This window comes from Chironomus tepperi, unplaced genomic scaffold, assembly GCF_022539635.2.
Source record: "Chironomus tepperi strain 1889 unplaced genomic scaffold, CSIRO-AGI_Ctep_v1 contig_423, whole genome shotgun sequence".
Lineage (NCBI taxonomy): Eukaryota > Metazoa > Arthropoda > Insecta > Diptera > Chironomidae > Chironomus > Chironomus tepperi.
Window position 1 is genome coordinate 81593 of NW_027226545.1, and position 14125 is coordinate 95717.

Consider the following 14125-nt stretch of genomic DNA (forward strand, 5'->3'; position numbering starts at 1 on the left):
CTACTTTGTGATTGTTATTGAGTAATTTTCATAGATTTTCTAACTCATAAATTTAAATAAAATTCAATTTTTCTAAATTTCTAAACATCAAATCAATTGGAATCTAAAACCACCAGACGTAAACAAGCAACAAAAGTAAATCCAACCGAGTTAAACAACCTCATTGCGAGGGGCTTCGTCATTCTAATAAGATTTCATGAGGAATTCTCCATTAATCAACAAACAAAGCAGAAACTTTTGTTGACATCATCATTTAACACATAACATTGATTAATATTGACAAATTAGTCAGCAAATAAGCAGTAAAATTTAGTCTAAAATTCATTTTCGAAAAACCAAAACATTCGACATCACCAATAAGGAATGTAAAATACAAACAACTTTAACACTGGATTAAGACATTCAAAGCACACGAAAATGATGGATTCAAGCACACAACTTGATTTGTATTTGACAGAAATATCAATAGAATTGCTTGGTAATCGAATATATGATGTAAATGGCACGCGACAAAATCGATTGATGAATTTGTTTCAAGCTTTGCCGGAGGAGGATTGTGATAATGATAAAAGTGAAAATTCAGTAGATATATTATGTAGTTTAGGGTATGAACAAAATTTTAGCGATAATGAGGATTCAGCTATCAATATGCTGGAGGATCAGATGGATTTTATACTGTCTGACGCCAACAATTCATCAAGTACAAACAAGGATATTATAGATAATTTAAGGAAAATAAAGTCAGATCAGATGCAGCTACTTAAAGATTCATCAGAGACACATGTTAAAAAATTAGTTGGTAAGAAAAAGTCAAGTGACGCTTTGAAAATTTTTTGAGGTTATGACTAACAATTTTTCATTTTTTAGAGCGTAAAAAAATTGTCACATCACTGAATAAGATAAGGCAGGCAGCAACAAGGGAATGCTCATCAGCAGCTACACAAAGTAAGAATTTGACACATGCTTTAAGCACATAGTAGTATCCAAATTAAAGCAGATCATCTCACATTCGCTGAGTCGTTGGTCTGTTGATCAGGAGTTATAAAAAAGCTGAGATTAAGAAGATGGAGGACAATTTGTATGCTTCGAAATTGATATATTTGAGCTGGAATTCGAAGTTTTGTATTAACATTATAGTATAAATGCTAGTATCCTGAACAGCACAACGTGTTCGATAGAGCACCACTACGTTGCCGTTTTAACGATAACACGCTAGGTTGCCTTGACGACAACGTGACGGTTGATTTTGACCAATTTTTAGGGAAAACAATGTGGTTCGCTGAATTTAGCCGTTTGGGGCTTTGCTCAATATTCTTAGACAGCTTAGAAGCATTTAAAATAAGGATATTTCAAAATCCTGGCACTTTGTTGGAACAAAATAATCATAAAATTAGAAAGGAGCATATCAATATTCTAGTAGCAATTATGTTCAAATCCACAAACGTGTATAACATATCAAAACCTAATTTAGCTTCTTGGCCATATAGATCAATTGTGATCGATGACATCCCATACGTGTCACCTAAAATTAGCATTATAGCTGCCAGCCGCTGACTGATTCTCGATTTCAAGTGCAATTATGTCTCAAAATTGCTGAAAATATAAGATACTAATTTACAAAACTTTTGTTCCTTTTAGGAAAAGCAGTTACTGAACTATACACAACTGAAAGAGACAATCTCCTGAAATCCTGTATGAATACAATCCGTCTTATAAAATACATCATAAATGACACACGAAATGAACAGTTGAAAGGTGAACTCATCGCTTTTGTACATGCAATGAGGAGTGTTCGCGAAAGTGATCCAAACAGCATTCGACGGAAAGTCAAGAAACCATACAAGAGGGATAAGGAAGTAGATAAACTAAGTAAAAAACCATTGTGATAGTAAATTTAAGTTTATAAAGTATTTTTTTCACTTTATTGAGAAATTTTTGTGTTTTTTTTTATTTTAAATTCGACACTGACGTAAAGGAAGAGGGGAATTATAATTCACATATATTTCAAATCAAGTACACCATAATTCATTCTCTGTTTTTGTGTATTAATTGAAAGGTCTGATAGTTTCTTGTCATTTTGCAATTCAATTAAACACTTATTCATTCTGGAAACATTGAAAGCTATAAGAAAAAGGAACCAGATAAACATCTAAAACAATTATTTTTGAATTTTTTGTCACCTAATATTTTGAAATATATATTTGCAAAACTTTTTCATATCAATTTTTCATATAAATTCCTAAAAGTTTTTTTCATTAATTATATCAGTTTCATAAAATTTCATTTATTATCAATAATTTTTCTTAAATTTTTCTTGTCTTAACATCTTGTCTGAAAAAATTTTCACAGTTCATTTTTTTTTTTTTGTTTTTAAATCCAATAATATACTTTTTTGTTTGCATCTATATGTCTTTGAAGTTTACAATTTTTTTTCATGCACATTTTCATTTTTTTTTTGTCAAATATCACACTGCTTTGGTAATAAAAATGATACAACATTACTTAACTATTAATCTACTATTATTTAATGATTTAATTTTTTTTTTGTTACTAATTTCTACTACGGCTTCCTTCCTTCTTTCCAAATAAATCATATATGATTAAATTAAATGACAAAAAAATTATATATATATTTCATTAATTTGTTAATTAATTAATTTTGTGCTTCTACTACAAGTAAGGCTTCGACATTTTTTGGATGATTTAGATCATTTATATCAATTTATTCTGTAAAATTCTGTAAAAAGTATTGGATATTATTAGTCTAATGAGAGTTTGACAAGTGCGGGTTAGCCAGATGTCCGTGCTTAACACCAGATCTAAACTATCTATCAGAATCTTAATTTCAATTTGAATTCGAACTTATGATCATTGTCCTAGCATTTTAGTACCCTAACAGGTAAAGAGCATGCTCTCAAGAGCTTGATTAACTTAAATATACTGGATAAGCATGCTCTTCTGCGTTGCTCTCAGGTTACTCAACCATTGAGAGCATGCTCTTTGCCATTTAGAGGTAAATATCAACCGAATTATGAAGAAGCTATCCTATCAAGATATTTACTTCAGCTCACTAGTGATCAAGTATTGAAATCTAATACTTTTCGGACATTAAATTCATATTATTCGCTAAGTCGAAGGGATGGAACTGTTTTTAGGAAAAAATCTTCAATTTGCTAGGGTTTTCCGGAACAATAGTCCTAACCCCTTCCTCTATTTCCTTTCTCTTCTAAATGTCTATACAAAAAATCAATATACCCCCACCCCCACTCCTAACCCTGCCATAAAATGTCTAACTTTGACTATGATACAATCAGAAATCACTAATAAACCCTCCCGAACAGTACAAGTCGTATAATCAATCCAAATTCCAGAAATAGATCGGCGTAGCTCGGATATGCGGTCGGATTCAAACCAAATCTGACACTATGTCAGTCTCACGTCTTGGTTTGTACTCGGAATTTTGATTGATTAACCACACTGTACTATTCGGATTTATCACTTACTCTATCTCAGATTCTAACAAATATACAAATTGATATCACTATATTTCCTGCAAAAATTGTCGAAGCCTTACTGTAGACAACCTCTCAAATTACTACTATTCTTTTTTCTCTTGTGCATTAAATTCCAATTTTTTTTTTTTTTTGTAATATCTCCAATCCCGAAAAAAAATAGTTAAATTGAAATTACACAAGTTTTTTTAGTTATGAATTTATCATCATTATTTTATTATTTATGTATTATTATTTTTTTTTTGCTCAATAATATAAGGCACGTTTTATGTGTAAATTTTTTTATTTGTTTACTTAATCAAATTGAATTTTGTGTTGAGAATTTAATTGAAATTGAAAATTGGAAGAGAGATGAAAGTCAGTTTAATAAAAAAAGTTTGATAGTAAGAAGATTTTTGTGCGTTTTTAATGAAATTGGAGCGCTTTTATGTACATTTTGAGTGACTGGGTCTGATCGGCACACATTGAAATGTTGTCAAGTGACTGACACTTGATTCTTTGTCGCTGCGACATGTTTCCAAGTGACTGACACGTGGTTCCTTGTCACTACGACGGCAACATGTTGCCAAGTGACTTACACTTGTTTCCTTGTCGCTACGACGGCAACATGTCACCAAGTGACTGCCACTTAGTTCTTTGTCGCTACGACGGTAACATGCCACCAAGTGACTGCCACTTAGTTCCTTGTCGCTATGACGGCAACATGTTGCCAAATGACTGATACTTGGTTGCTTGTCAATACGACGGCAACATGTCACCAAGTGACTGCCACTTAGTTCTTTGTCGCTACGACGGTAACATGCCACCAAGTGACTGCCACTTGGTTTCTTGTCGTTACGACGGCAACATGTGGCCAAGTGACTGCCACTTGGTTCCTTGTCGCTATGTCGGCAACATGTGGCCAAGTGACTGCCACTTGGTTTCTTGTCGCTACGACGACAATATGTTGTCAAGTGACTGACACTTGATTCCTTGTCGCTATGACAGCAACATGTCGCCAAGTGATTGACACTTTGACACTTTGTCGCTACGACAGCAACATGTCGCCAAGGGACTGATACTTTGACACTTTGTAGCAACATTTCAATATATGTCGATCGTGTGGGTCTCGAATAATTTAAATATTGAGTATACAATTCTATTAAATGATTCAGAATCTATAGTTTATTTTTGGAAATTAAATATGGCTTTTTCTGGATGGTGATCAAATGTTTGAAAATTGCACTACTTTTATTTACGATCATCGAGTTTTAGCCGTGTCACTGTCTGTTAGGGAAGTGAAAGTTAAGTCAAATTTAAACTAAAATGCGCTTTAAACTTGAATTTTTATACTCATGGAATATTTTATTTTTTTTTTCATAATGAAATTTGATGAAATTGCAAAAAAAAAAATCTAATGATGGAAAGAAGTTATAGACATTAATATAAATGGATATATTAGTTAGTGCACGATTCTGTGCGAGATGATGAATTTTTTTACTTTGCATTTAATGTGCAAAAAAATACATGAAAGAGAATCATTAAATTATTACATAATAATAATGATGAATTTATAGAATGAGAGCGAGAAAAAATCTAGTTAATTTGATTATATTTGACTGCTGAATCGCCTGTATGAATATCTTGACCAAATGATATACGAATGCTGCTTATATTATTATGATTTTTAACAGCACGAATCGGTTTCTCAACATTGTATGATAATTCCGATCCATTTGATGATGGTATGGGAGGCGTTGATGCGCAAATTTCTGCATAAATACTTTCAGTTGGTGTTTCACGTGGTGCTTCATTAATTTGAGCTTGTACAATTGAATCACGAACGGAACAGTATGGGAGATCATCGGTTATAATTGAAGCATCATCATCATGTGTTGATTCATTATTATCATTTTCAGATGATGGTTCAGTTGATGGTGGCGGTGGTAATTGTAATTGCATAAGTGCCGATTTTGTCTGGTCATCTTTACGATTAATGCTATGCTTCTTATCATCATCATTATCATCAACTTTCTCTAACCTCTTTCGCGTTTCACGTATGTTCATCTTTTGTGGTACAGAGAAATGTAGCAATTGATGTAAACTTGATGATGATTTGCTATATTGTTTGGTCTTAACATAAAATTCATTAAATAATTTTTCCGTAATGAAACTTTGCTGACGTGGATTAGAATTGGAATTAAGTGCAGAATCATTTGATGAATGTATATTTCCATTGTATGTTAAGTCCTTCTCAATTTTATTGTCATCATTTTGCATGCTGTTACGCTTTTTGTGCTTTGCCACTAAATCAGGTGCTTGTATATCCATTGAACTATTGAGTTCGATATTTTGTAATGAAAAGCATTTTTGCATGGCTTTATTGGTACGCTCATTCAAATCATAGCTTATTTCCGATGACGATTTTAATGTTGTTGAAGGATTTTCATTAATTTCTATTGTACCAAAACGTTCTTGAATTAATTTTGACATATCTTGATATCTATCCATACTATTGCTGTTTAAATTAATGAATGAGCTCGTCTTACTGCTACTTGGATTCGTATTACTGTTACTTGATGGATTCCTTAAATTCTTAAACCATCCCTTTTTATTATTGCTCGGTTGATATGGCTTCATCTTTTCCTGATTCTCATGATTCAATTGCTTTTGTTGCTCCAAATTCTCTAAATCATTTTTCGATAGAAAAATAATTGAATCCTCACGTTCATGAGCTGGTGAATTTTTATCACTACTGAAGAATTTTGAAAATGCTGATGTCTTCAATTTAACCTTATTTGTTGTTGACATCGATAAATTGTCATTTGACTTCATAATATTCTCCTTCGGTAATGTTTCATATTCTATTGCTCGTGCAAAATTATCACAATTGAACTGACAAAATTTTAATAAATTTTGAACATTTTGGTTTGAAAACATGACTTTGTCATTCTCAAAGCCCAATGTGCTTTTCATAAATTTCATGTCAGGATGGAGATAGAGTTTAACCAAATGTAATGGATTGCAAAATTCTGTTTCATCGATTGGACATGCAATGACGGAATTTTCAATTGATACTTTTGTTATTTTTATGTTTTCTAGAATGAAAAAAGAGAGAAAAAGGTTGATTAAGTTGTTGATTTTGAAACTGAACTCGAAGTTGACTCGGATTTTGTATTGAATAGTCATCTGGACTCGAGCAGAGCTTGAAGTCGATTCAGATTATGTCAATAAAAAAGTCAAGTCGACATCGAGCTCTTTTAAGAAGCAAAAGTGTCATTAGACATCGGATTGACTCCAAGAACACCCAACCCCACCACAAACCCCATCCAATAACTTACCAGGAATGCTAGCATGTGTAAGTCCATTAACATGTTTCGATATAAATTTAAGATTAAGTGGAAATATTGTATCTTCTGTAATTATACTGCTTATTCTATGGACACAATCGGTATTTAATTGCTTCCCTTTTCCACTACTTGATTTTGTCAACATTTGTTGCTGCTGTTGCGTACTACTGCTATGCTCAATTTCATAGAATTTTCCTTTTGTTGAGAGTGCCACATAAATGATCTATATGAACGTGTACAAGAGTAGAAAAAATATATGTTATATATATATTGATTGAAGTGGATACTCGAGAACATCCATCTACTTAAAAAAAGTCATCATCATCAACATACCTGACGACTCTCTGACATCAATTGCACATAACGACCCTTTTCCTTTTCTCGACCGATACTATTAAGGTTGTCTTTCTTTGTCGATGAATAGCTTCCATTACTCTGTCCCCCATCCTCAAACACAGCCAATAAACGGAAGATTTCACCAGCCTTTGCTGTCGTCTTAACATAATGTGACTTGCCGTTCACGTTATCTATTGAATTTTTTTGTGTATGTAAAAAAAAAATACGGTCATTTACGCTCAAGTGAATATTCCTTTGTTATTATTCTACATACCACTAGGATTTGACTCTGTATAAGCCTGCATATTGTCAACAGATAAGAACTTGTAGACACGCTCTCGAACTAATTGTATCATAGTGGTGTACAATGTTGCTGTCGGCATACTTTTATCGTTTACTAGTGAAAAATATCCTAAATAAACAAGGAAAATAGAGGAAAAAATTGTTATTATGTCTTTTGAGCTGTCATTTTTGGTAATTAAATAACACTTCTAAGTGGATGTGATGACTTGAACAAAAATAGACAATTTTAGCTAAATTTTGATGTAAACATGTAGTCATTGAATATCTCTAAACAGGTGAGAAAGTTAATGTGGAATTTTTGACGGTTGGGATTACTATTTAAGTTGTTAATTTTGACAGGATTGTTGTCTGACATAATATTTGAATTTTTTAAAAAGGGTAATTTAATATTTTTGAAGTTAAACATGCTTGTGAACATATATTTAATTCCATATGTACATATGAGAGGTCATTCAGGTCTGATCTCAAACATTCAAACCTGATCCAGGAACTGAAATTTCTGAATAATCAAGGATAGCACAAGTCAGTTAATTGATTTAAAATCCAGTCCTAAATCGGCGATGATCTGGCATGGTGCTGGATTCAAATGGAATCCGACTCAAAATCACACCGACTCTGATAGAGACAATGAAGCATTTGGTATAGGTAATTGGCAAAGAGCAGACAGCAATCGAGCCAGTTTAAGATGCCAACTGAGAGAAGTCATGGATCAGATATGATCTGTACGGGCAGTGAAGTAGGTAAGTAAGTCATCCCAGTCTAGGGCCGGATTTTTGATCGATTAACTGATTTTTGCCACTCGGATCTGTTCTATTTGGATTGAAATTGAGTTTGGCACCATGCCAGAGTCACGCCGGCTTGGTGCTGGATTACCTGACTCATATTTTGTGTTCGGAAATTATTCAGCAAAGATGCAATGATGCCAAAAAACTAAGTTTAATTACTGACGGCATTTGCAAATGACTCTTCAATCATTCATTAAAATCAATCCTACAAAAATGCGCCTTATGCAACATCACATCTCATGATCATCCCAACCATCTTCTTTATTATCGCACATTCGTGCTAAAGACATAGTAAAATAAAATAAACACAAGAAAAATAAATTTCATGAGGTGCGAGTGACACTTTAGCTACAAAGATTAATGTGACGACAACTTGCATCAGTCAGTCAGTCAGTCAGTCAGTATGTCTGTTAGTTGAATTTTAATTACAATAAAAAAGATTTCAATTAAAAAAACAATTTTCAGCCTGAAAAGTTTGCATCATTCAATGGATGTAAACAATTGGTATCTATGAAAAGTGAATCCATAAAGTTGATGTTTATGCTGAAATGAATTACAAATTGCTTAATGAATGGAAATAAAGTTTCATTCTTTTAAATTTTGGTTTGTGAGAAAAAATTTCGTAAAATTCCCATCCATGTTGCAGCACAAAAGTAATCATTTCATTCTTTTTTCAGACTCTGTTTGTACATTATTTAGTGACTGACTTCTAATTCAAATCAAATGAGCAATGTAACATTTGGTAATAGCTGCTGCTTCCATTTCAATTAAAAGAATTACAAGAAATAAAAAAAAAATTTAAAAATTTCACAATAAAAAGTAAAGCAACAAGCAATAAAAAAATAAGGCACGAAAATTAAATGAAGGGAGATGGAAGTACAACAACAATAAAGATAAGAATTGAGGACAAAGCGATAGTGACGCAAATTAGCATTTTTTTGTTATTTGTTGTCGGTGGTCTCGTGCAGCATAACATAAATAAAGAAGAAATTGAAAACTTTTACTGACGAAAAATTAAATTTTTGTGACATAAACAGCGAGTGCTGTACGGCAATGAAGACCACATGTTGCCTGGAATTGCACACTTTAGCATTTCTCATTGTTATGTGCGGAATTTATGGGAATTGCAATAATGAAATCAGCAAATTGTTGCATAAAAACTTTATGTCTTTTTGTGCCTGCTTCTGTTCTGTTCCTTACAAAAAAATGGTAAATTAGGAAGCAATTTGCATAATTAAGTAAGTAGCTGCTGACACCAACACCCTCACAAAAACACGAATGACTGCTTTTTGTGAGTCTTTAATGTCACAACAGAGAGACATACTGGATATCCCAACTGTCTGAGAATTCTAGCCAAAAAATTCATTTTTAATTGCATTTTCTAGAAAGAGCAAAAACCTCAAAATTTGCTGAGCATGATGAAGATTTTTAATCTAATTTATCTCAGACTTTCAAGCATTTCTCTAGTTCCGCAAAGTAATTTGTCATCTTGTCTCGTCAATGTCACATTCAAGAGATGTTTTTAAGATCACATGACAAAAATTCATCGTCCTCTTGATTATGCCAATAAATAAGAAAATTTATGTCCAAGAATTGAGAATGATTGAGCTGAAAAAGGATTGAATAGTTAAGATGCTGTAAAGCAAATCAGTTCAAGAATCGAGGAATTCCATATAAAGCAAAGTCATTCAAATGAGCGATTGATTAAGATAATTAATCATTCCTATATTCATTAATTCCAGTACAGCATTAACACATGCACAGCATAGACACAATGCAGAGCAGAATGAGATGGAAAGACATAAAGTTCAATTTCATACTGGGCGTTTGACCTTCGCTAAAATTCACAAGACAATTGATTATCTACAGTCATTTATCTCAAACCCTCAATGTCTATAAAGTACGTCTTAATGTTGCCATCAAGAAAACTGTCGGATTTAAAATTCATTCAGCCAATTATTTTGGTTATCGACAATGTTTTGTGTCAAATAACTGATAGACTTCCTTTCGGCAAGAAAACACAAAATTTATTTTATTTGCATAGCTTTATATAAAGGCATAAAATATTTTTCGTGTTAAAAAACAGAAGCAAAATGAGAAATTTGAGAATATTTTCAAACAAAAATCGATGGAATCAATGGATGGAAAGAAGAAGAAGTAATTGTTGTCTGATGTTCATAGAACAACAGCAACAAACACCATTAATACTAACCACGAGAATCGAAACAAATCCGTTAACAATCTGCTTGCTATTGCTATTATTGCTGTTATTTTAGAGAAGTAAATCCAAACTTAAATCGATCTAAAACGCTAAAAGTTGTGTTCCATTTAAAGAGTCTTGTTGAGATAGATAGAAAGATAGATAGATGATCAACGGCTATAAGCATATATATATTCTAAGTACAGACAACTATGTATACATAAACTCACACATTACTCATGTGTTCAAAGTGAGAAGAAAGTGGAAGAATGAAGGAACAAAAAAGTTAATCTGATATAAATTCATTATATTTCATTACATGCAGCATATATCTCTTTGTCTAAGTACTCGTCGGTTCCTCTAGAAAATAAAAACAACGTGGTAGAATCAAAGAATCAACGAGCAGATCGAATGAGCTGTTTTTTATATTATTTGATGAGCTTGACCGCAACTTGAGTCGCGTCCGCATCATACACACATCATACGTAAGCATGGCAATAATAAGCAATGATAATGGCATTGAAATGAAAAAGAACTGACGAGGAACGAGGATAGAAAGAGACACAGACAAAACCAGTCAGCAATGATCTTCACAAAAGTGATTCATCATCGTGTTTTACAGCAATTTTTCTCTTATGCTAATGATGATACTGATGATGTCGATACTGGCTTAATGATGGTGACTAGCATATTTTCTAAGAATGAGAAGAGTTCTTAAGCATGTGCTAGTCACCTCTTATTGCTGTCCATTCCTTACTGTACCTTTTTCTTTTCTGTTTTCTTATCACTTTTGTCATCTCATTTCAAATCTTTATTCTTCTTTATTGCTGTCTTACTTTTAAAAGGTATAGCTTGATGGCCTTTTTAATGCCATTTGCATACGATTTGGATGATTTTTTGGGTCTTTAAATGAAAATTAGAAGCATTTTTTGGTGTAGAAAGGTGAAGAATTGCGGTTCGGATTTTGAGATTCTTGAGATCATCCCTTGTGGGAATTTCGTCAGAATTGTGTCAGAACTTAATCAAAATTTGAGGGTTTTGCTGAAGTTTCTCCAAATTCATCAAATAATTTTGAGCCATTACGCTCAATATGGTGCAAATTCCATTAGTAAATGCTTAAAATCGACCAGAATCTCTTCACAATCAGATGAATATTAACCACAAGGGAGTTACTTCCATCCAGTACCACATTTTTGCTTAATTTCCCAATCAATTACCTCAGAAAGTGGCAGCATAAAAGCAAGATAAAACGCAAAGATTTTCATAAATTGAGGCAATTAAACAAAAACATGCTAATTATGCTTAGTCTCATTAATTAATCACCACATGCAATACACAAATGTATCTCCATATCCCGATTGCATCGTACGTTAATGTTACTATTGCCTTCTCTGTCTCTCCATCTCCCTTACTCTTTATCGATTCTTTGTAATTTTTTTCCTCATTTAACTTTTAATTGTTCAACACTAAGCCTCGTACAGGCAGGCACAAGCACACAAGGAAAAGAAATCGACACTTTGTAACAAATAACAATAATCATGAAATGATATTGAGACTGAATGAGACTGTGACTTAAGATACAAATGTCCTTGAGATAATCGAAAAAATATCGTCATCATTGTTTCAGTTCCAATAAGCACTAAACTATGAAATTTTATTCTCATTTATTAATGAAATGCAAAATCATTGTCGACAGACATTTGTTGAAATATTCCAGAAATGTGACACGTCTGATGCCAATTTTTACGTGTTGATGAGTCAATGGATTGAAATGTTTTCTACCGAATGCAGACTTGCTGTTTTTCAGACGAAAACTTGCAGCTTGAAATTTCTGGAATTGAAAATTTTCAAGCTCAATTAAATGTAGTGTTTTTGCATGAGTCATGCATGCATGCTGAATGATATTAAAGCTCATTCATGTATTTAATTAATCAGCATTAATTATGTTTAGAAAAATACTCAAAAATTTTTGAAATTTATTGGAATCGACATGCAAACAATTAAAAATTATTAATCCAATATCGAGTTCATGGTGATTTTTAATATTGTTATACTGTGTACAACTGTTGCTTGCTGTTTTTAAGTTAAAATTGTTGTAAAAAGTAGCACCATAATTAGTGGATTGAATGAGCTTTTGTTGTACGACGGTAACAGCACTAACAGTGTTAATAGCATTATTTAAATTAGACAAAAACTTAACATTTTCGTGCCTGCAACATAGCAATTGGCAACCATATAGTCAGCAATAAGAGCAAAAGTAAAAATTTGTGTTTATTTATGTTTGTGAAGCGATTGGAACCGAAAAAGTGAAAATCACTGAAAAATTCAAATTTTTTTCAATGTTGCTGGATATTTAAGCATGTCTAGAACTAGAAATAAAGTTATATTAAATCATATCAGTGTCCAATTATTAATGAAATTCTCTCAGCTTAATTTAATCTCAACTCAATGATTTTCATTAGTTTTCTCTATGTCTGCATTCTCATCATCAACAAAAATCATGGATTTGAAGCAGCCATGCATAAAGAAATGAGTTCTATCCATAATTTAATTAATTTATCTAATTATTTACTTTTGAAAGTCGAAAATTTGTTCTTCTTGTGGGAAATGCTTACTGTATTTGATTGATCAGATTAGAATAACTGAGTTGTGAGAAGATCTAGAAGAATTCAGCTTGCTACTCAGAATTGGAATCATGTAAATCACAATCAAATTAGAATTTAATGAAAAAAACTGTCTAGATCAATAATTTGAGGCATAAGAAGTTAGTAACATGCTGATTATTGAGTAACTGCTAAGAATTCTCGATGCCGAGACTGAGAATCTCAATTTCGATAATTTGTTGAGACAAGAACTTCAGGAAATGAACTTTAAGGTTCATCCAAAACTGCAGGCTTGCAGACTTAGATGAACTATAAGATACAGCCCAAAACTGCAGTCCGATGCATCAAAAACACAGATAACGCAGTTTATGTCCAAACGATAACTGATTACCAGCTCTGAATTTCTCAAATGGAAGTAAATAATCCGAATATTATCTCAAAAGCTATCCATAATAATCCACTCATACCAGAAGTCCATCTCATACCAAATACCATAAACACACAACTTATGAAAGGAATTATGTTATTTCAAAATGCAAAATACAAGGAAATTTGATATATCAGAGCTTAACTTAGACGATTATTGAGGCATAAAGCAACATTACACAAAAAAATTTGTATGAAATAAATTTCCATACTCAAAAAGACTTACGTAAAAGTCTGAATAATTGAAAAATTAATTTAATGTAAGAGTGAATTAACATGAAAGTGATTTTAACGGCAATCGATGGATGAATAGAAATATGAAGGTATAAAAAGAAGAAATCTGCAATAATCAAATGTGCACTCCTTCAAAAAAGTCATGAAAATAAAATTTTATATTTATTGGACTGAGAGCGAATTGCGACTGCATAAAAGAAATAAGAGATCGGCAATCATCGATGATGGCAGTGATTACGACAACAGCAACAAAAAAAAATTGTTAATCCACTCAATAACAACATTGTTGTCATCGCTTTCGTTGACTTTGTGCCACATATAACTCATAATTTGCTGCAAATTGAATGCTCGGTGACTCAATGACACTCATTTGTATTCAAAATCACACGCAGAAATT

At 32.4% G+C, this 14125-nt stretch overlaps 2 protein-coding genes across 2 annotated transcripts in view; one reads left to right on the top strand and one right to left on the bottom strand.

The window, feature by feature from the left end:
• Positions 1-6: 6 nt before the first annotated feature.
• Positions 7-2157, top strand: LOC139097470 (uncharacterized). Its single transcript, XM_070649337.1, has 3 exons — positions 7-799; positions 868-945; positions 1639-2157. Exons 1-3 carry the CDS (start codon positions 418-420, stop codon positions 1884-1886), a joined length of 708 nt encoding a protein of 235 aa, XP_070505438.1. The 5' UTR covers positions 7-417; the 3' UTR covers positions 1887-2157.
• B4 (imaginal disc development protein B4) overlaps positions 1894-14125 on the bottom strand; it is a 101416-nt gene continuing 89184 nt past the window's right edge. The window contains exons 5-8 of the mRNA XM_070649335.1: positions 7452-7589; positions 7175-7368; positions 6833-7064; positions 1894-6589 (exon numbers count right to left, since the gene is read on the bottom strand). Coding sequence (XP_070505436.1) covers positions 5088-6589; positions 6833-7064; positions 7175-7368; positions 7452-7589 — 2066 coding nt within the window. The 3' untranslated portion in view covers positions 1894-5087. The remainder of the gene's footprint in view (positions 6590-6832; positions 7065-7174; positions 7369-7451; positions 7590-14125) is intronic.

Bases quoted from the DNA above. Each gene is read 5' to 3' on its own strand.
- LOC139097470 (XM_070649337.1), top strand. From the start codon at position 418: ATGATGGATTCAAGCACACAACTTGATTTGTATTTGACAGAAATATCA. The intron at 800-867 runs GTAAGAAAAAGT...TTCATTTTTTAG, and splicing joins ACATGTTAAAAAATTAGTTG to AGCGTAAAAAAATTGTCACA. The intron at 946-1,638 runs GTAAGAATTTGA...TGTTCCTTTTAG, and splicing joins CTCATCAGCAGCTACACAAA to GAAAAGCAGTTACTGAACTA.